Source organism: Dermacentor silvarum, chromosome 1 (assembly GCF_013339745.2).
Source record: "Dermacentor silvarum isolate Dsil-2018 chromosome 1, BIME_Dsil_1.4, whole genome shotgun sequence".
Classification (NCBI taxonomy): Eukaryota; Metazoa; Arthropoda; class Arachnida; order Ixodida; family Ixodidae; genus Dermacentor; species Dermacentor silvarum.
Window position 1 is genome coordinate 247,325,840 of NC_051154.1, and position 22,153 is coordinate 247,347,992.

A 22,153-nucleotide genomic window follows, 5' to 3' on the forward strand; every position below is an offset into this window, starting at 1 on the left:
GGTTAACGAATTACGTTCACAAACTTCTTGAACAAAGTGCGCCACGTCACTGTCATCGCGAGAATTTCTCATTTCAGGAGAGTAACCAATTTCGTTGTGCGCCGCGGAAGGATTCTGCGGGTGAATTCAACCCATTATGCAACCCTTAATTCCTGCTTATGGTTATGCGAGATAATCGCTGAAAACTGAACAGGCTTGCACGAATCGTTTTACCCGCGGGTAAAATTACAATTTAAAAGCATTTGCAAGTGGCAGTGTGTTGCGCACAGTAAGGGATGAGACTTCCGGGGGACTTTTTTACATGTGTCACTTCAGCAACTTGCTGCGCGGCCACTCAGTTGTCGGCTGCGTGTTGGTTTTTATCCGTGGTAAATTATCCCCCTGGTTTACTTTAGCTTCAAACACTTCGATCTCTTATCTAGATGGAGGTGCGTGTAATATGTGCTAAGTAAAGAAAACTTCTCTTTCTTTATTATTGTGTTTTTAGGAAGCCATGCGCCTCTTTCCTCCAATACCGTTTATAGGAAGGGTCCTCGACGAAAGCATCAAGCTAGGTGAGTTGTCAATGTTCTTTTTTGTTTTAGTTGTTCTCAGAACATCTTTTGGTAGATAATGCAGCTGGAAAACAGCACTAGCGCCGCGTGTTCTCCTATATCGTACGTCCGTACTTGTCCTTTGAGTACTGCTCAATTCCCCAGTATCACAGATCACCAAGCCCAAATTACTACCTTGCTAAAATATATTCTGGTAATCATTCCAACTATTTCACCACCACGCCGGCAGAGCATTGCATAGACGACTTAAGTCCTGCTGCGCCACACCGACAGTAGCTGACCAAATGCAGATTTTTCTAAAAGACAACAAGACGCACATATTTTCCTCACAGTACATTCACTCACGAGAACCGAATACTACAACAGACCCAAACTAATGTGAGCAGCTGATGTGTGTGTGTGTGTGTGTGTGGGTGCATGATTTTATGGAGCTGGTCCAGCCGTGCTCTGCCGCGACATCAACAAATTTCAAACAAGCTGCAAACGCGCTGCCAGCAAGCCGAATTGAAGGCGACGTGTTTGTGGCGCGTTCCACAGTTCTCTTGCGAGGTAATAGCACCAGATTTTGTGGAGTAACATTCGCGTGCAGAATACCGCGTAAACATTTTCAACCGCCACCTATGTTGCGCCGCTCAGCACAAGGTCGCGGGTTTGATCCCGGCCACTGCGGCCGCATTCCTATGGGGACGGAATGCAAAAAAAAAACGCCCATGTATCGTGCATTGGGTGCATGCTAAAGGTCCCCAGGTGGTCAAAATTATTCTGGAGTCCCCCACTACGGCGTGCCTCATAATGAGATTATGTATTCAGCCTGCAAAAAAAACACAAATAATTTATTTTAAAATTTTCAGAGTAGCAACTAAACCATTCTAATGAAGGCTATGCTGATGTCACTTCAACCCACAATTTCATTGATTCCAGAGTCGCCAGGGTCAAACCCCACTATGCTGACCCGCCGTGGTGGTTGAGTGGCTGTGACGTTCTGTTGCTGATCACGAGGTCGCATGTTTGAATCCCCGGCATCGGCGGCCGCAATAAGCCGAGGGCCAGACAGCAAGAACACTTGCGCACGTTAAGATAACCACAGGCGGTCGAAATTAATACGCAGCCCGCTACTCCGGTTTCTCTTACAGCCCGAGAGATACATTGCGACGTTAAACCATGTAATTAAGTTTTCATCGTGTTCTCTGAACCTAATGTGAACTCATCATGATGCTGCTTTCAAAAAGGGACGAAGCGCCTCTTTACCCTTACCTGGCGCTGGCGGCATGGCGTGAATTGCGGCACGGAACAGAAGTATCAGCGTCATCTGTATTTTCATCCTGTAACTTTTGCACGCCACGTGGCCTGGACCAACATGATCATCTGTCTGCAACGTATTTGTGTAAATGTCGACTGTACAAATTACTTTTCGTAGCAACAATCCAGCACTCCCCTTCGTCGCGCGCGCGAAGTTAATGAGGGCTTGGACTATGCAATTTACACGTATAGACGCTCCCCAAGCGAAAGGCCTGACTTACGGAATGCCTTACATTTATGTCTGGGGGACGTTGCAGCGCAACCTCATGACGTTGCGCTGCAGTCTTTGTCTCGCGCTACACTTCGTAATTTGACATGGATCTTGACAGGGCCCTCTGAATTTACTCAAATCAATGTGTTGATTTGCTTTGCGCTTCTTCATGAGTGCGTGTGTCTTTATTTATCACCACACACACCTGAATATTATGGCAAGTGCGTGGCGAGGCTAACCCCTCCTCCCAGGTTTCATTAAACGAACGCTTTAACTCACTCCACTTCTTTAAAAGTTTGTAGCAACTACGTAAACAAGACGACTTAGTTCAAATGCAGTACTAGAGATGACACTGACGGTTAGGGTGTGAGAGAAAATCAGGTGAAAACTGATTCACATCCAGGCAATATATAACAAGCTGAAGTTGATGAATGTGCCTTAATTTTTCGCGATCTTTTGATGTTAAAATACCGTCAAATTAAACAACTACATTAAATTTACACCATTGGAGTTCATCTTCAGAATACATCGAGCGAAGCATTCATGAAATGCGCTGAAATGATCTTTTTACAATAATTGACATGCCTTGACGCTGTTACTGGCACAGCAATTTGAAGAAAACTTTGTTCTTCACGCAGCTTGTACTACCTTCAAAACAAGTGTTTGCTGTAGGGCATTAAAAAAGCAATCCTCTAAAACGTCAAGAATTAAGAACTAAACGGGAAACTCCATACGTGCGTATTCACTTCTCGTGATCATTAGCATGTATTATTGTTTTGTTTTATTTTACTTTCAGATGGCGTGGTGATCCCTAAAGGTACGACTGTGTTTATCAACATATTCGGCCTACACAGAAACGACAACCACTTCGAAAAGCCCGAAGAATTCATACCTGCCAGGTTCTTGGATGGAGCGGAGAAAAAGCGGCATCCTTTCGCATTCATACCTTTTTCAGCTGGTGCGAAGAATTGCATTGGTAAGACTGCAACCTATTTGCAGCCACTGCTTGCGCCAATAACGCAAATACACAGATGTAATGGTATATAATACAGGGTGGTTCAGCCGGATAACTTGAGCTAAATCTTGAAGACCGTAAGAGTGTGCTGCGCGAATGCAACCAACTCAGTATTGTTTATTGCCCGCTTGAATGACTCGACGGTTAACTTGCGATGAGCAAGTTGTTATCACAAATGATTTAGGTAACCTTTAAAATATTGATATAAAGGCAGAACCTTGAATGAGCGATTACCAGAGCGCATTGAGATAAATCTAATCGATTTATTTCCTATAATAGACAGCTGTAGTATATTTGCTTTTGCCTGGCTCCGAGGAAAGCACGCAAGCTCCGAAATATTACCGCGAGACTATGGTCTTTTGCGTTCGGTGGCATTTGAACCCTCTCGCAAGTTTGAAATTAACGATCTGTTTTACACGGGAAGCTGAGGGTATATGAATAGATTGCAATCGAAAATTATTGTGCACAGGGATCGATTCGAGGCGACCGCCACGACCATCGTGCTGGATGCATTGTCATCCGCCGCCACAGCATCCTCGCCCTTGCGTGCTCTGCCAATAGCAAAAATGCTGAGACAGCTTCAAGAGTTGCCACGCGCTCTTTATCGCTATCTCCCGTGGATAGATCACTCCGGTAGACAGGTTACATAGTCAAAAGTGGAGGATAAAACCGTTGCCTTCCCCTAGTCCCTTCTTGTGTTCCCTATTTATAGATATCGTTATCTTTTTTTTGAACTTGGAGAAATTAACCAAAAAAAGTATTTTCGTGAAGAGCAAGTGTTGGCATGTGTCTGAATACAACCTGTAACGGTTGTGTTGTATTGTTGTGCTTTATTCGATAGTTACAAGTCTAATCTCTTACAAATTAATCTGTGCTAATAAGGACATGACAAACACAAAAAATGAGTTGCTCAATAGAACAAGTTAAATGTAAATATTAAAAATTAGTTCAAAACAAATTTGTAGTTTTGCTTGCCAAGATTGCGAGCAATGGCGGACATCAAAATCTTCGCGATAACTGTCAATAAGACCACTGAGTGACTGATTTCTCTTATTCAACTTTTTATTTACGTTGTCGCGCTTATTAATATTATGGGAATAAAGTCTGTCAGTGCTCAAGCCATGCCTACTAAGCAGGAATCTCTGTAGAGTCAGCAATTTATATATATACGTCCCGCAAACTCCCGGCAAAACGCATTGGCACACTAATCATTTTTCTAGAAAACTTCGTTACATTCTGCGGAACAAAACTACGCACACCAATGCATTCGAACCCTATACACTGGGCTCCATGTGAATGCATTATACGTATAGCTTTAGCTTTCCGTGATACGTGAAACCTTAGACCCACTGCGAATGCTCCGCCTCACCGTGGTACCGTGATTGACATGATGCGAGATCAACGTTTTAGCATACCGTCATCCATTTGTGCACTTGTGCGCACAAGTAAATGAATGATGCAGTGAAGAATTAGGTGAAAGTGTTATGTGGAACAATTGTACAGCTTCATTTCGCGTAGTTGTGGGTTACAGTGATTACGAATCGGTAATTGCAGCTGTATTTCAAAGAAAGCGAGTACAATGATTAACGTTTACTCGTATATTCTGTCACTGGGTAAACTAATGTCTTCACGCCACCCTTCTAAGCCACCAGAAATAAATATGTACTCACCAGAATTAAATTGTGTGCCTGTCCTTGATTATGTCATTTACGCCATACATTATGGATAATATCCGCTTGCCTCTGCCTGCAGGTCAACGCTTCGCTTATCGCCAAGGCAAAGTCGTCCTGGCGAAGGTACTGCTTCGCTACACGTTCAAGGCCAGTTGGCCCCTGGACCGGCTCAAAGTGAGCACCGAAATGGTGACCAAGGTCAAGGGAGGACTCCGCGTCTGGGTTCGACGCAGGAAGCCTGGCCAGTACGCATGAACCGACCAGTTATTTGCCGGCACGTGTGATTGCGTGCTTTCCGAACGTGATCTTGTGTCAGTGGTTGTTTGTGTGCGAGCGCGTGAAACAAGAGGAACGTGCTTACACAGTGCCGAGGCTGCCAAGCCACGCGCGGTCTTGCTTGGAGACACAGCCAAGTGCGACAAGACGACGACAAGACACAGCCAAGGCGAGCAAGACGACCACTGGGGAACGGTAAATGTGTCTCTCGCATAGAGTTACACCGATTAGCGTGCGCACGCTGCGTTTTACCGCGGTGAACCACGCTATGTAACTACCGGACGTGCAACGTTGGTCTGCGTCACCGAGTGGTAATTGCTACGTTGAGCGTTGTTTGATGAATTGCCAGAGCCATTATAATGAAAAGTTGAGGCCAACCTTCGAAATAATACACATATTGTTTTGAAATTTTCTTCATTGTCTGTCTGTTCTGTATTGCTTTACACTATGTTGATACCTGCCGTAGAACCACAATGAGCGAAGTTATGAGACGGGCGTGGTTACACTTTTCATCTATCAGTACTGTCATGTGTCTGCTATTATGGCTCGTCAGAGGTACAAAATATTGGAGAATTTGGATATATTTTCATTTGGCGGAAATTTCGCGTTCGAGTTTAACAACTGATAATAATTTTGTTGCTTAGGAACAAGCCAGTTAATTTCTACAGAGCCACGTTCGCTTCATTTTTGTCGTTATGTTATTTTGGAATTCGTCGTGCAAGCTGAAAGCCCAATGATTGCGGATGAGACGCAAGCAGATACGGAAGGCAACGTCTGTGTTGATCGCGTTCTCCAGAAATTGGTTCATCATCAGGCATGCAGTACACACCTTTCGTTCTTGGTGTGCTGTCACGTGTTTGGTGGTGTGCTACTGACTTTTGCTTTTTGTAACTAGGTCCCGTCTGTCGCCGGGCAACAATTAAACTTTTTTTCGGCCATCACCTCTCAGCTACGTTCGCTAATGCATAGTCTACATCGCCTAAACACACTGCTACAAACAAAAGAAGAAAAAAGTTTTTAAGAGAGTTCTTGCAATCCGCAAGGTGGGAATCCTCGTGACACAGGGATGTAGCTACACCGAGAGACGTCAAGACGCCATAAAAATGAATAAACGCGTCAAGGGCAAGCGTTTACCGGAAGCACGAATAATAAGTTTCGCATAACGCAGCGAGTCCCGAATTCTTGTGCAACCTTGAGTTCTGAAGCATGGCTTTAAAAAAATTACCTCGAGAGACAATATCAACGGCAGCGTGAGCGTTTGAAGTACTGACGTCACGGTGTGTGACGGCAATTAGGCCTCCTCACGCGTGACGTAGGCACCACGGCGTTGTAAGCGACGAGGAGTTTTCTCAGCCGCTCTATTGTGTTTAGTGAGCAAGGTGTGCTTTTATACCGGAGACCATGAACAAAACAAAGGAAGGTAACAGATAACGGGAAGCAAACGCATGTGAGCTGAGTCATTCCAACTTTATCGAATGCGCGATGCGAGGAACCATATGCAACGATCTCTAAAATATTCATGCTAACGTGTGACGTAAATCTCTTCTATTTCTGCTGCGTGTTTTTTTTTTCTGATAATAATAAAGAATGCGCTGGGGGTCTGGTGTACTCCGACACAAAACAGACGACTTGGCCAATAGCGGCAAGTCAGCATAAAGGGGCCCATTGCCTCATACACGTAGCAAGAAAATTTTATAACTGTACGTATTACGAACATTTTGTTGAATAACAAGCGGAGCTCTCTGCAACTAAATCTTGAATCTTTGGGGCAATGCATGAAATAGCTTCTAAATACTTGAGGTATTCAGTTTTTTAATCCACTGCAACCAAATTTTCACTCAATTTTAGCTGAGGGTCACCGCGAAACTCGGCGCATAGCCGGACATGCGCTGTCAACGAGGAGCAGATCAAGCTTCGCTTGCTCTATGGCTCTCATAAAATTTTGGGGGGAAAATACATTGAGTTTAGAGTCCAAAAGAAACACGTGGGCTATGAGGCATATCGTAGTAAGGATTTTGATTACGAGGGGAAGCGTGCATCTGAATATAAGCACACGCGGCCGGGAATCGAACCCGACACATCAGCTGCGTAATGCCATATCCGCTGAGTCATCGGAACGTGTGTGATAAAAAGTTAACAAGGGAGGAGCATACATCTAATGCACGCCGAAGCTAAAGAGCGTAACGATGAGAACAATATATGACTCGCGGACAACGAGAATGTATCTGAAGTATTTCTCCGTGCGAACCTGCGGAGCTCATTCATTGTCATGCCCTTGGTTAATCAGGCACCTGCTAGGTGCGCACCTTCACACACAACCTAAGCGCGCGTAGTTTCTACAGTGATAAAGCTACTGATGGTAGTAAAATGCGTTTTATCCCAGTTATAGGTTAATTGGGAAAACTTTGTTGTATTGTTCTCCGGAACGCTAGCGCCAATGAAAAGTGTTAATAGTTACTCAATAAAGTAAAAAAAATCAAATGCATTTTATTCAGACACTTCGAGATAAAGTTTTAAGTATAACACTAACGACCTTTCAAAATCTGTGTAACTATAGATCGTAGCTCACACATGTTCCTTGCAAAGTTAGAAAGTGTATATGCTGGGCAAAATAGCCTTATTCGCTGATTCACCTTGATGTAATGAAATGTCTCGTCAGGCTCCAATCATCCTCGTGCAGGAAGTCCAGGTACGTGAGACAATGTCGTACAGTCATCCAGCATATGTGAGCGGCACTCGGGAACAAGGGAATGGTGTGATGGTTAGATGAGGACAGAGCTAGCAAAAGAACTTCCATAACTCTGTCGTTAACATTGGAATAGACTTGAAAGTAAGGGCATTTCCTGCGCAGCTTCAGATAAAATAACATGAGTGCCTTAATAATAATCATTTTCTTTATAAAGTAATGTAAGGTACTCTCATTGAGGGGCGGGGAGAGTGGAGTTGGGTGGCCTGTGATAAAAGAGTGCCGCTTGCATTAGTTCGACTAAAAGGGTTCTTTTATACTTGATACACTTGAGAATGAAGTAGGCAAATAAAGTTCTTATAACGCTGCTAACAACAGATATCATTCCGAGGCTTCGTACACAATTAATTTGCTGAAGAGTTCATTATGCGCGCTTTGTAGGATTTAAAAACACCATGACTTGGTTTGATATTACTGCCGCCTCTGCAGGCGTCCGTGTTCAGAGAATTTGCGAATAAAGAAATAAGCAGATGGTTCTGCATTTGACACGCACCTCTGCAAGCACCAGGGGTCAAATTCACAAAAGGTCTCGGTTGTAAGAGCCGTTTTTTTTCTCTTCCGTGTTTTATGTCGTAAGAGCTGTTTATTATTGACTGGCTGCGTTAGCTAATGTTATCTCCGCAATCACTATCAGTCGATATATTTTCTTACAAATCACTCTAGCAGACAAACTGCTTCACGATTACCGGTCCAGATTGTTGAAAATTTATCATGTACACCGCACTAAACTGCTTACGGCACGAGAGTCCCTTTCGGTTGTGTAACTGTGTTGTTTTGTTAAATTCCTGTCACAAGGGAATTTTCGAGTGTGTTGGAGTCAATCGCGACCTAAATCGACGCACATGGAGTGCTACCACAGGGTTTCATTTTCCACCGTTCTGTATATTTTTGTTTACCCGATTCTGTACAACTGTAGAAGTTGACGAAGCCCTGACTAAATTCACGGGTTCGTCAACTGGGATTAAAATCCTGGAGCACGGCTGGAGGCTGTTCTCGACTGGCCCAAGCTCAATAAGTTTGCACACTCAAAGCAAGAACAAAATCAAAATAACAATGAGCTAACTAAAACAAATCGCCCCTATGTGCGCTGTCTGGTGGGAACTAATTGTAATGGCGGAGCCAGCGGGTGCGGCCGCGAACCGTTAATACGGTGACAACATGTGCGCACTGCGATGTAAAATGTTTCCAGAGTCGCTGTATAGGTTGCGTCTATGCTCCCCGCAGGGAGCATTGACGGAGAGCATAACAGTGAGTGTCGCTACTTATGCTCCCTTGCCAGAATCGGGGAGCATAGACAACGTCAACGTTTCGAAACATTTAACAATGTATACTTATGAATGAATTCGAACGTCGCAAGGATTACGTGGCGGTCCGGAAAGTATATATATATATATATATATATATATATATATATATATATACAGGGTGTTTCAGTGAACACTTTCAAAAATTCGTAAAGGTTGCCTGCAGCAGATAGCACAATTCTAGTTCATAAGCTGGTCTACTCGACGAGGCAAGACATTACTTGCACAAGAACTTGAAATGCATAATGGAATAATTAAGAAAAATTCACTAATTAAGTTTTTAACTAATTACCTGATGGTCCATATTGCAATTTACAAATTGTATCTGTGGAGTTCGCCAGGCGGATCCACTTGGAAATAATTCTCAGGATGACACCAGTTTCAAGATATTAATTCCTGAACTTTGCGGAGAAATCCATTGGCGTTCCAGTTAGTTTCTTAACAAAACGTCGTTTTATGCTTTGATGCACAAACTTAACTGTAACGTCCATGGATTTCTCCGCAAAGTTCGGAAATTAATATCTCGAAACTGGTGTCACCCTGACAAATAATTTCAAGTAGTTCCGTCTGGCGAACTCCATGGCTACAATTTGTAAATTGCAATATGGGTCATCAGGTAATTAGATAAAAACTTAATTAGTGAATTTTTTTATTTATAGATTATGCATTTCAATTTTTTGTGAAAGTAATGTCCGCCTCTTCGAGTAGACCAGCTCATTAACGAGAATTTGGCTATCGGCCTCAGGCAATATATATTATATATATACCTGGAAGACTTCTCGGCGCACATGAAACGTTCGGTGAGGCGTTGTAAATTTCTGCAGTTGGCTCATCTCGTCGAAAAACCGTTCATTGCGTTCCTTTGACATGACAACGTTCATTTCACCGGTAAACACGATATGGTTTTGTGGCTTGTGCGACTTGGGGGTTGCAGTTTACGTAGGCTTACAATAGTTTTAGAGCGAAGCAAGCGACAACCCGTACAAAAACACATGGGATAATGCTCGTCCCGTGTATCTAGGTATATGTTGTCGTTTTTTTTAATATCATGTGCATCAAAAGTGTGTTTTTAACTAGCAACGGCCTTATTTTTGTAAACGAACGTGAGCTTGTGCATACATTAAAAGTCAATGTTACGTTCCGGAAGTGACTAACTATATTCTCGAGGAATGAAGGTCCTCCCACAGGGCGGAGAGGGATGGGCACACTATGAACAGACGAATAAAACGTTATCGAAACACGAAAACAAAATGATGAAGAACAAGACTGGGTAATGCAGCCTTGTCCCGTCTTCTTCGCATTTCTGGCTCTGCAGTTATGCCTCCTTGACTCGTTTCTGTTTTGCGTATATCTTTGAACAAAAGTCCCGTTCATGAAACCGAAAACGCCGGAATTTACTTGGCAATGCGCACCTTCAAAGCCGTGCAAAGCTACTTTATGAAGCAAAATATTAACGACCCAACAAGAGAAAAGAGCCCTCTCTAATGCGCATATATCTGCCCACAAGAAAAGCACAGTGGAGATTTCTCTAATTAAAAAAAACATTCCCCATATTTCTCGGCTGGTCCTTTCTTTTAAACATTTTCTCAAGTTTCCGCGAAATATATCGCGTCTCCGCTTCATGCTATTCGCTGCATTGTACTCAAAGGAAAACAGGAAATATAGCATCATTCTTCCCACCTTGTTATTCATCGCATTAAACATAAGCAACCGGAAACCTAAAAAGGCGAGACAGGAGAAGCAATCACACCCTAGTCTTTCCACAGACCACGTGAGATGTGTGGCTTTGTTTTTCATTTTCAGCCTTGGGCAGAACTTCTCAGTGCCACAATAATTCATGTCTCCATTGTTTTCTATTACTCTTAAACTGGCGTTATTTATAGGATATCTGCAACACGGAACTTCTCATAGGTGCGAAGGTGGCTGCTGTGAGCTTATTTTACGCACACGTATTTCACGCACATACATATGCAAGAGAAATGAAATGAAAACTCGCGTCCGCACGCGGGAAACTTCTGACTTCGTTCTGAGCTAGAAAACCTGTTGGATAACATTCTATGGCGCCGGGTGATTAGTGTATGCTCAGTCAGGGTCTTAGCACTCGAGATCCTTGTGGCACTCTATTCATATTAATGTTTTTCTTATCAGCCCCTTTCTATTGCATCCTTGCTGTCTCTACAGTGTAGGCAGTGGTCGAACACGTGAACTGACAAAGTTCAACTGCGAGCTTAAAATGGGCATAGAAAGCGTGAAAAAAAAAACTAAAACAAATGGTAAGTCAAATCGCACCCACGAGCTGCTAAATCAGAGCAAAATACGGCACGATGTCAGACCTAGCAAATTTAATTTCACTTCGGGTCGCTTTCTTCAGAAGCAGCCGCTGCGTAATTGTATTTAAACCAGTATCAAAACAATCTTCGAAATCATGACTTAATATCGTTTCAAAGCACGAGGTGCAGTCTGATGAGTCTGATGGGACGCTGCTCCCCGTGCGCAAACATTTCACACGCATCTCACAAAGAAGATGAGAGAAGGCATACAGATGAAAGCTAGCGAGGTCAACCAGAAGAACGTCCGATCTGCTACCCTATTACATGGCTTGGGATGAGGATGCGAATATAAGGAAAAGTATTATGCGAAGAGGAAGGCAATGAACACTTCTCACACACAACGGGATGCCCAAAGCGACAATAGACAGGCACAGAAGTGCCAAAAATGCAAATGCTCCTCCACAATGCGGCAGATTCTGCCACAGTCTTTGCAGATGGTACTGATACCACAAACGCTCTCCTAGGTTCTTCAGTCGCAATGTCTCGCATATTATCCAGGCCACACAACCCCCCGCACAACCCTCTTTTTCTTGTATGTCTTCAAGGTTAAAGTAAATATTTCTCGACTAAAGCTTGAATATTCGGCCACACGTTCTATATTTGCCTTCCATTCCAACATTCTTCTGTAATGTTCCCTGCTACGCCGCTCAGTGCAGATCTTCTCTGCGACGGGTTGCTTAACAGCAGCGCTATTAAGTTGTATGGCAACTACTGAATGACTGGGTGTGAGAACGCATGAAAATTGGCGAGGCGAAAGCGCGTGCTTTCTCAAGGGCTTCCCAAGGCTTTCTCTATCCTAAAACAGTTTTCAGCAGAGTGTCGAACCGAAAGTTTTTTTGTTCCGGCCTTCGTTCTAGTTCAGCGAAAATGGTTTAGTTCTGCTTCAACTCCGGAGCGAAAAAAATAATCTTTTAAGCTGGTTCGAACCAGATAACGTTTGTTTGCATAACTGAAGAATATTGACACGAAGAGAGCATAAACTTATGTGGCGCGAAAACTCGACTTTGCTCCGGAGCTGCACGAAAAGACTAAAACAAAGTATGTGTGCTCTTCTTGAGGCCACCAGTAGATGCCAAAAAGTTTCGCAGCCTAACGCAAATGTTGGAATCTACGTGAACAGAAGCTTTACTGAAGCTGCTAAATAAATCCTACACAACAAGACGAAATTCATACAATTGTTTTTAACGTTAACGCAAAGTTACGAGGAGTAAGGCGATGCGTAGTATTTGTTGAGGGAAGAGCGGTGATAAGAGCTGTTTAAGATAACCATTTTTGACAACAACCCGGGATAGCAGGGAAGAAAAGTTTTGGTTTAAAACGTCACGGAAGCACACCTGAAAAGCAATAATGCGTGAATTCTGTCCACTTACTCCAGTTTACATATGATTGTGATCAAAAGCAACAGCCCAGCTAGAAAGCGCTGCCTCTAAGCGCTCCAATTCCAAGCGCTCACGAGTGACATGACCTGTCGGCTTTCAGTCAGTTTCCACCGTGACCATTTCCCGGCCAACCGAACGTCCTCCGCCCGTGCATACCCAAAATGAATGGATCCCTCGAGGTTCTCACAACATGGCAGAGTGGCGAACACCGGATGACCGACCTATATGCTTCAGTTGTCGCCGCGTTGGTCAGTCACCCGATACTATCGCAACCGCTGGTCCTCGATGCCATTCTCGAACAGCCTCGCCCAAATGGAAGTTTTCGCCTTTTTCAGCCGCAAGCCGAGCATTTGCAGCCGCAAACATGGCGACGTCGCTCACCGTCACCGAGCAGTCACCAGTCCCGTTCGCCGCAAAGCTGTCGCCCGTCGTCCAGGTCATCCCAGTCCTGTAGCTTATCGCCGTCTTTCCGGCATGGGCGTGTATCTCCGGAAAACTAAAAGATGCAGCTCCTGGAGGTGATGCTACATTGTCGACGTCTCCGCCAACACCTCTTACCCGGCCGAATAGACGCAATATAGTCGATGTAGAAGTTGACAGTCTATATGTCTCAGAGCTTGTTGATACTGGAGCCCATAATTTGGTAATGAGCAACAATCTTCGTTGCCGCCTGAAGAAAGCGCTTACACCTGCCGCATCTCATGTTACCCGGGTCACCGATGGAGCAACGACCATTATCCTTGGCATGTGCACGGCCCGAATAACTGCTGCTGGTTTCAACACTTCCGTTTCATTTGCTGTTCTTGAACGGTGTTCCCAGGACTTGATCTTCCCTTCGACTTTTTATCAGACCATTGAGAACTCATTGACTGTGCTGCTGGCCTCCTCCAACTCGAGCTGCCTAATCACTACTGTCCTCCAAAATCAGCTGAGCCTCGTTTATGTTCTGTATATTTCCTAAGGTTGCCGCCTCAAGTCACCATGTCAGGTCACCTTTGACGTGCTTCCCATCTGTTCCTGATGTTTAGTATGTGTGGACTCCTAACGTCTACCTTCTCCTGCTACACAAAGTTACCTTTCCTGATACTATTGCAACCATCGCTGACAACCATGTATCTCTTCTTGCTCTAAACTTTATTTTACGTACGCAAATTATCCCGAAAGGCATGTCGCTTGGCAACGCTTCTCCCATGGGCGATACCACCATCTCTGTATTGAATGTGCCTTCCTCGTCTGTAGCCACCTGCCGTCCGATCAGTTCCGCAACCTACGATCCTGGCATATTTTCAAAGACGATCGCTCATGAACTGTTTCCCGAACAGGCTGCCGATCTCTGTCGCGTCCTGGTGCCTATCGCGACGTCTTTGAATGTGAGGATCGTCCACTGGGACAGACTTCCGTTGTGGCCCATAAGATTGACACCGATGAAGCTAGTAATATATCCGCCGACGTCCTGATCGCGTGTCTCACCCATAACGGCACGTTGTCCCAGCTGAAATAGACAAGGTTTTAACGAAAAGTGTAATTGAGCCCTCTTTGAGTCTTTGGACATCGCTGGTTGTCTTGCTCAAAAAGAAAAAAAAAAAGGTGGCAGCTGGCAATTTTGTGTCGACTACCGTTAACTGAACAAGATCACGAAAAAGACTATCTTCCCCGGATTGATGACACCCTCAATTCCCTTCACGTATCCAAATACTTCTCTTCAATCGACCTCCGATCCGGTTATTGGCAGATTCCGGTTGATGAACTCGACCATGAGAAGACCGCTTTCGTAACACCCGACCGCCTTTATCATTTTCAGGTGATGCCTTTCGGACTTTGTAATGTCCCAGCAACTTTCGAAAGAATGATGGACTCTCTCCTTCGGGGCTATAAGGGGTGCACCTGCCTATGTTATCTGGACGATGTCATCGTACTTCCCCTACGTTTGAGTCACCTCAGTCGCTTGGCCGCAATGCCTGAAGTCTTTAGGAAGGCTGGTCTTCAACTTAACTCTTCTATGTGGCATTTTGGACACCGCAAAATCAAAGTTCTTGGCCACCTTGTCAGTGCTGCCGGTATACATCCTGATCCCGATAAGTTTCATGCAGTCAAGAACCTTCCTGTACCCTGCTCAGCAAAAGACATGCGCAGCTTGATAGGTTTATGGTCCTATTTCCGTCGGTTTGTTAAACATTTTGCGGATATCGCCCGGCCACTGCCCCACCTTCTCAATATGAACACTGTGTTCTTTTGGGGCCGTTAACAAGCCGACGCCTTCTACATCCTCATCCCCTCGTTGACAACGCCTTCGATATTCGGCCACCTTGATCCATCTGCACCAACTCAAGTTCGTACAGACGGCAGTGGCCGTGGGATAGGTGGTGTCCTCGCCCAACAACAAAACGGAGACGAGCGCGTCATCGCCTACGCCAGTCGCCTCTTGTCCACTTCAGAGCACAATTTTTCTATCAGCGAGCACGAGTTCCTCGCTCTGGTGTGCGCAGTGGCTAAATTTCGCCCTTACTTGTTTGGCCGTCCTATTTCTGTCATCACGGACAGCCAGCCAGCCCCTGTGCTGGCTATCTTCATTGAAAGACCCGACTGGCCGCCTTGGCCGCTGGGCGCTCAGACTCCAATAGTATTCTTTCGTTGTGATATACAAGTCCGGCCGCTTAGATCTGGACGCCGACTGCTTGTCTCGTCACTCAGTCGATCCTGCTGACAACGCCAAACAGGATGCCGACACTTCCCTTCTGGCCATTTTTAACTTTCGCGACATCGTTACTGAGCAGCGAAAGGACGACTCTCTACGGTCGATTATCGAGCGCTTAACTTCTGTCCAATCAGATCGTTCAATCAGAATGTTTGTGCTCCATGGCGACGTTATTTACCGGCGAAACATCAGCTCCGATGGACCAGATTTACTGCTAGTTGCCCCTCGTCACCTCCCTCCTACTGTTCTTGCTGAGCTCCATGACTCACCCACTGCCGGACACCTTGGCACCTCTCGCACTTAAGACAGAGTGCGACGTCGCTTCTTCTGGCCAGGCCTGTACCACTCTGTGCGACCTCGGTCAGCGGTGAAAGAGGCTATGTGCACAACCTGCTGACCCCCTTCATCCTATCGATGTTTCCATGGAGCCTTTCTTCCGTGTCGGCATGGACCTTCTTGGCCCATTCCCCACATTCATAAAAGGGAACAATTGGATAGCCGTTGCAACAGATTACACGACGCGCTATGCGTCGTATAGTACACGAGCCCTGCCCATCAGCTGTGCTCAGATGTAGCAGAGGTTTTACTTCAGGACGTGATTTTTCAACACGGCGCGCCAAGGCAGCTGCTGACAGATCGTTGCCGCTACTTCCTGTCCCAAGTTGCCGAAGACGTACTTCGTTCCTGCTCCACCGAACAAAAGCTCATATCACCCACAAGTTCATATCATCCACAAACGAATGGACTGACTCATCTAAATCGCACCCTTACAGAGATGTTGTCTATGTACGTTTCCGCAGACCATCGGGATTGAGACAGCACTTTGCCCTACGTGACATTTGCGTACAACTTTCTTCATGTCATGATACCACCGGTTTATCACATTTCTACGTTTTATTTGATCGCCATCCCCCTCTTCCTTTTGACACCCTGCTACCTTCGGCGTCGCGAAGCACCACGGAATACGCCCAAGTCCCGTTGATCGGGCTCGTATGGCTCGCCAGATCGCCTATGATCGACTTACAGCGACTCGGGCATTACAAAAGATTCGCTACGACTGTCGCCACCAGAACCTTCAGTTCTCTCCCGGCAATCTCGTTGGTCGGTGGACTCCAAGTTGTCACGTCGTCCTGTCCGAAAAACTGCGGTCATGCTATACCGGGCCCTACCAGGTAATGCGACGATTAAATGGCATAAATTACGAAATCGCCCGTGTTGAAGATACGCTGTCCTCATCCCAGCTAAGAACTGACGTCGCCCACGTGTCCAGTTTAAAACCATACTGTTCATCTAGTCCACGATCATTCCAACAAGCGCCGGGATGACGCTCCAGCCCCCAGGGGTTATGTTACGGTGCATTTGGACAAGACCGGGCGTGCAAGTAAGAGATGAAGAGGACGTGGCAGACATTCCACTGGAGCTGTGACCTTTGTACTAGCCTGCGCGTTTCCAATTAACTTTTATCCATGTAAATAGTTACATATACGTTTGTCCATCGGGCTTCCTCTTCGCAGCATTGTTATTAAAAGGCCTGCTCGAGATGTTAAAAACCGTAGTAACATTTACTTTTGAAACCTGGGAAAGCATGTGTCAATTTACATGTGAGGTAGCCTAGTTGAGCCACAAGTGCATGCAATGCATGAATGAAGAGATGCACAGAACGTCGCCTTCATAAAGTGAAAACCTTTACTTCTTTCGTTTTGGTTTCGCTCCGAAGTGAAAAAAACTTTCGCGCTCCCGTTGAGTTGTTTTTCGTTGTTCGGTTCAGCTTCGGTTCGGCAATCTAGTCTTGAGCTTTGACATTTTTCTGCAAACGTGGCCAAATCACGTCACACAGTGGCACATCAACCCATATATCACAGTTGCACAGGTGACGACGTCGGTCGTGAAATCTGAAATGGTTACTGCTGCGGTCGTGGGAACATCACTCTGTGTTTTAGTTCATGCAGTATTATTTAACGTGAAATGCATAGCAGTAGCAGTAGAAGAGTGACCTACATTTGGAGCCTGCTATTAAATCGGGATCACTGCAAGTGCGAATATATGCAATGACAAGCAAGTTCGTGAGACCTCTAGTAGGTTTTAATGGCAATAGCCTTTCTTCAGAAAATATGGATACAATATTTATTTTTTCTGGAAAATTCATATCGACGTTTATCAAGTTTCTACTTCCAGTTTACCTTGACGTGTGTAAGAAGACAGGGCATGAGGAATGGGATTTAAAACTGGTGCATCCTGTCTGTATGTTAGGGAAGCAGCCAAAGTAAACTCCTTTGACACCACACACGCACACGTTAAACACAACATTTTCTTTTTGAAAGTTGCTAAACTGCACGATAATCGCGTGTCAAGTTTGCACCTTTGTAACTCAGCAGAACAAAAAGATATCACAATTACATCTACGCTGACAAAATTGATGTATTATGCACCGATCTTCACTATACTATTCACTGCTTTTATTTAACAAATTTCGAAAGTAGTTGTAAAAGCATTCCTGGCCCGAAATTAATATTTGGATTTCTATGGTAACTATAGCTTAAGTTGCTAGCTCAAATGCAACAAATTTAATTCAAACTGGTTCAGTGGTTGACTCATAAAAGCATTTATGCATTTTGCAGGTATTTGAATAGGGAAATCGAAATTGGCCCCGAGATAAATCATTTCCGTTCTTGCACGACAATATGGCCACAGCTGTCCGCTGTGGTCACATATATAAAATATATAAATATATAAAAGAGGGCACAAGCGTAAAACTTCGACCACGGCAGGAAGTGTCGTGATGTCAACTGAATGATCCGCTGACTGGTTTTTGTCAATTGAGTTAATTAATTCACTACGAAACACCTTGTCTTGCACCTTGGAACCAACGGCATCTGACGTTCTCTCTGACTGCTAATCTCTTTCTCGGAACTCTTCATGAACATGAAACAGCACTTCGGGATGAAAAGAAAAAAAAGAAGCAGACGGTGGACTCTGGGTTTTTTTTTTTTTCGGCTGTGTCTCGTCTGCAACTCTAGAGTACATGCGCCCTTTTCCGTTTATTTAACAAGCTTGCCTTCCATCATGTGGTCGCAAGCTAATGTAATGTAAATAAAGGTAACCTGCGCAACATATTATTCAGAGAAACCACAGAAGAAAGGCAGTCGTCCGGGGTTCGCTCCGCAACTCAATTAGCAAAGTGGATAGATAATTGGTTCTTTCGAGCCTACCTTTCAACAGCTTCCCTCTCACGTCAGGAACGTATGACGCGTGGGCGTCGCAATTCGGGAAACCGCCATGAGAGTGTCATAATTTGCAGAGTCTATGAAAAGCCCTGGTTGCATAAAGTCAGCTCTTTTTCTTTTTTTTTTTTTATTCAAGGTGTGAGGAGTAAGCGCACGCGCATGCGTAGCGTTGGTTTGTGCATTAACCGCAATTCGAGCGAGAGTGGAATATAAATACCGCTAAGCTTTGAAACAATATCCTTCAAGAGTGAAATGAACAGGTGGTAACAATGCAGTGCCCTCTAACCGGTGACGGAAGTTCGTGGCTGGCTTTTAAAAAAAGAGAACAAACTGGAATCCCAGAGCAAGCTTAATTGCCCGTTATGGAGTTTGACCCTGAGACTCCCTCCCTTTTCTAGACTGCTCTTAGTTATGCGTGCTTCCTTTTGTCTTCGTTTGTCGTTCTCCCGTGCCAAACCTTCTCGCGCTCGCAGTGACGTCGCAACAACAAAAACACAAACAAAGGAACCATTCTCATTATCGCTGACCCTGACCAGGTAACCTGCTTGACCGCGGCCACTCAGATAGAGCCACGAACAAGTTGAGAAAAGAAAAGAGGGGAACGACAGACGTAAACAAAGCAAAACTTGAGAATGAACAGACGTCTCCTTTCCACATGAACTCAGTGTCTATTTACACCACGCTGAGGCCTTTGCACAGCAAAAAAAGAAGGGCGCTCCCGCTCGACTGCGTGCTCACATCGTGCTTCTCCTCTCGTGCGCTGCAAACACCTCTCCTCTGAGTATTGCTGGAAACTGCACCGGCGACAGTGATACCGCAACCGCTTTTTAACCCGTGTCGCGCCAAGGCTTGTCCTATAGAGACTGCTCCGGACATTACCTCAGCTATCTTCGAGCGTGCTGATATTGCGAGCTGCGGAACGTCATCCAGAGTTTTACGAAGCAACGTCCTTGTCATCAACGACTGTCGCTGCTCTGCGCTTCTTAGATTATTAGCAAGGCACCTTCGCCAACGCGCAGTGCGTGTGAATTAAGGTACCTTCAGAACCCATAGTGTCTGTTTCTGGACTGTTTGGACGACATTCTGCCCTTGCGACCGATAGCTAGAAAGCTAGCGTTTTATTTTTGCACCCAGACAGAAAGGGCCACGTGACGGTTAACTTAGCTTACGTTCTCGCGTCGGTCTTCTAGAGTGACGTCGCAGAGTAAAGGAGTCTGCAGTAGCACGTGGTTCGGGTTTCTGAACACTGAGAAACAACGAGTCTCTCACGCTTTGGTCTTATAACATAACGAGCGAGGCATGTCAGTGCTGTTTTCTCCGGAGTCTCCATCTCTGTCGTCGCAGTTCGATACTCTGCTTGGGCGAGTATCACCCTGGCTGGTCGCCTTCCTGGTATGGGCCTTCTTGGTGAGACCTCTGGCGCAGTGGCTTAAGATATGGGTGGCACTGAGGCCCATACCGGGTCCATGGGACGGCATACCCTTTTGGTTCTCCGTAAAGGCCTACTGGACCACGCGGAAGACGATAGGACTCAAGGACGCAACCGCCGGTAAGTTTAAAGTTGCTGTTTTTCTTATCGGCACTGCTAAGAAAGGTTTTTTTTTTCTTCTTTTACACGTGTGTGGCGTTTCCATGTGTCGGAATTCTCGTTGGCCTAAGACGCATAGCAGTGGGGCATTGCACCAGTCGCCATTATCAATGGGTGACAGCGTGTTCCTCGTGACCGCATTACGTCCATGGCGGAAACCGTAGCGAAAGAGGAGTTATCCACGCCTTTCGTCTAACAGATGTAATCGTTCTTAAATGGAGATTGAAGTTGAGTAATAGTTGGGGGAAACACAAAAACAAAAAAAGAAATCACGAAATATTTCAGCCTTGCGATTGCAAGAAGAGTATTGGTTCCACGAAGTGATACTTCGTGGAACCAATATACTAGACTGCGAATAGACAGCAATGTCATTGGAATAGTTCTCACGAAATGAGTTGCATAGACTACAATCTGCAACTCCCGCTACTGGACTTGGAGTGCAATTTCAAGCACAGTAGCGAGAGATTCGTGGCTTATAGCAATTTCGTGGCTTATAGCAATAAATGTATGAAATGTTTATCGATTCTGCCTACCAGTCGCTTTCAAGCAAGAACTCTGTACTACAGGTCAGAGTGCCGCAACTCGGGCCGGCCTCATTGCTTTTTCACTAAATAAAAATCGTCTCTCTATCTCTCTCTCTCTCTCTCTCTCTCTGTGTAAGCTCATGCATAAGACAATGAGAGCACCAATGGCGCGGAGATGGCTACTGCAAGCTATGACCACGTCCCAGCTTCAAATGAGCCTTCAGGACAGTATTTAACCTCGGACACACCTCAATTTTATAAATGAGCTTGAGGTTGACTCATGCAAGCTACCTCAACCTGAACTGATGAGAATTAATTCTGACATGTTTCTACATACGTCAAGTACATTGTACGACGCATACCGTGCAAGAAACATCCATAACACCGACATGCTTAACCTGTAGCGCTCTACTTCCGGGGCTGTAAAAGCAATGAACATAGGTTATTTCCTAAAGAGCTACGATGCACATTTTTAAACACGAAAACATTTTATGCTGGCCACCACCGAAAATTTGTCCGGTGTACGTGCTAACACGCTCAGGATGAGCTTCAACGCGTTAGCGCGTCGCATAGCCATCGCGCGTTGTAGCTCATATTGAGCGTGATAGTTTGTCACGCCAGCATCATTACGCAAATCCGCCAGTTGGCAATACTTTGCCTGCCTAAGGGTTACGATAGTAGGCATACAAAGATTAGAAAGGTTTGGTTTATAAAGCAACTGTGCTATTCAAGACGTGTATTTGTAGCAATGAGGATATTGAGCTGTCCACTATGTTATCACTGAGTGATTTTGTGGACAACATTCCCTGCACCGTGGACACCTAGAAGAGTAGTAAAGATGGCAATGCTTCGAGGCGTCTTGCTGTCAAACTCAGTCGGCGTTCCCGGTAGGCGACAAGTGTCACCACCCAGTGGCGCCTCGGGCTCAGCTTTGTGCAGTCACATAGTGCTATGACATATAAGTTCAGCGGAATGCCGCAAGGTGGAGAAAACCTCGTGAAAGAGAATAATGGCATCTTTTCCTTTCATAACATAGTGCTACTAGCGTACAATGCAAGGCATTTACAGAGACTTGCGAATATAAGTGGCAATGCAGCGACGAATTTGGGCCTTACATTTAGCGCAGAGAAATGAGGAATTGGGACGAGTAGAATTGCGAGAATTGGAAATGATGGGACGAGTAATGACGCGATATCAATTAAGCCGGAAGTCATAGTCAAGCAACGTGTGTGTATACGTAAACGAAGGCAAGGCCTACTCAGATAGAAACATGCTTTAATGATATGCTGGAAATGTTAGCCTGGATGTTCGCCTGACATGCTACTCCAGGTGCTG

At 45.1% G+C, this 22,153-nt stretch overlaps 1 protein-coding gene across 7 annotated transcripts in view; it reads left to right on the forward strand.

The window, feature by feature from the left end:
• Positions 1–22,153, forward strand: part of LOC119437021 (cytochrome P450 4C1-like) — a 212,154-nt gene that overhangs the window by 80,625 nt on the left and 109,376 nt on the right. Inside the window, exons 9-11 of one of the 7 annotated variants that reach the window (XM_037704081.2) lie at positions 488–554; positions 2,861–3,040; positions 4,832–5,394. The exons of 4 other annotated variants lie outside the window; for them this stretch is intronic. In XM_037704081.2, coding sequence (XP_037560009.1) covers positions 488–554; positions 2,861–3,040; positions 4,832–5,007 — 423 coding nt within the window. In that variant the 3' untranslated portion in view covers positions 5,008–5,394. Of the gene's footprint in view, positions 1–487; positions 555–2,860; positions 3,041–4,831; positions 5,395–22,153 lie in introns of those variants that run through there. 2 more of the 7 variants (XM_049660223.1, XM_049660228.1) reach the window with 2 other exon arrangements.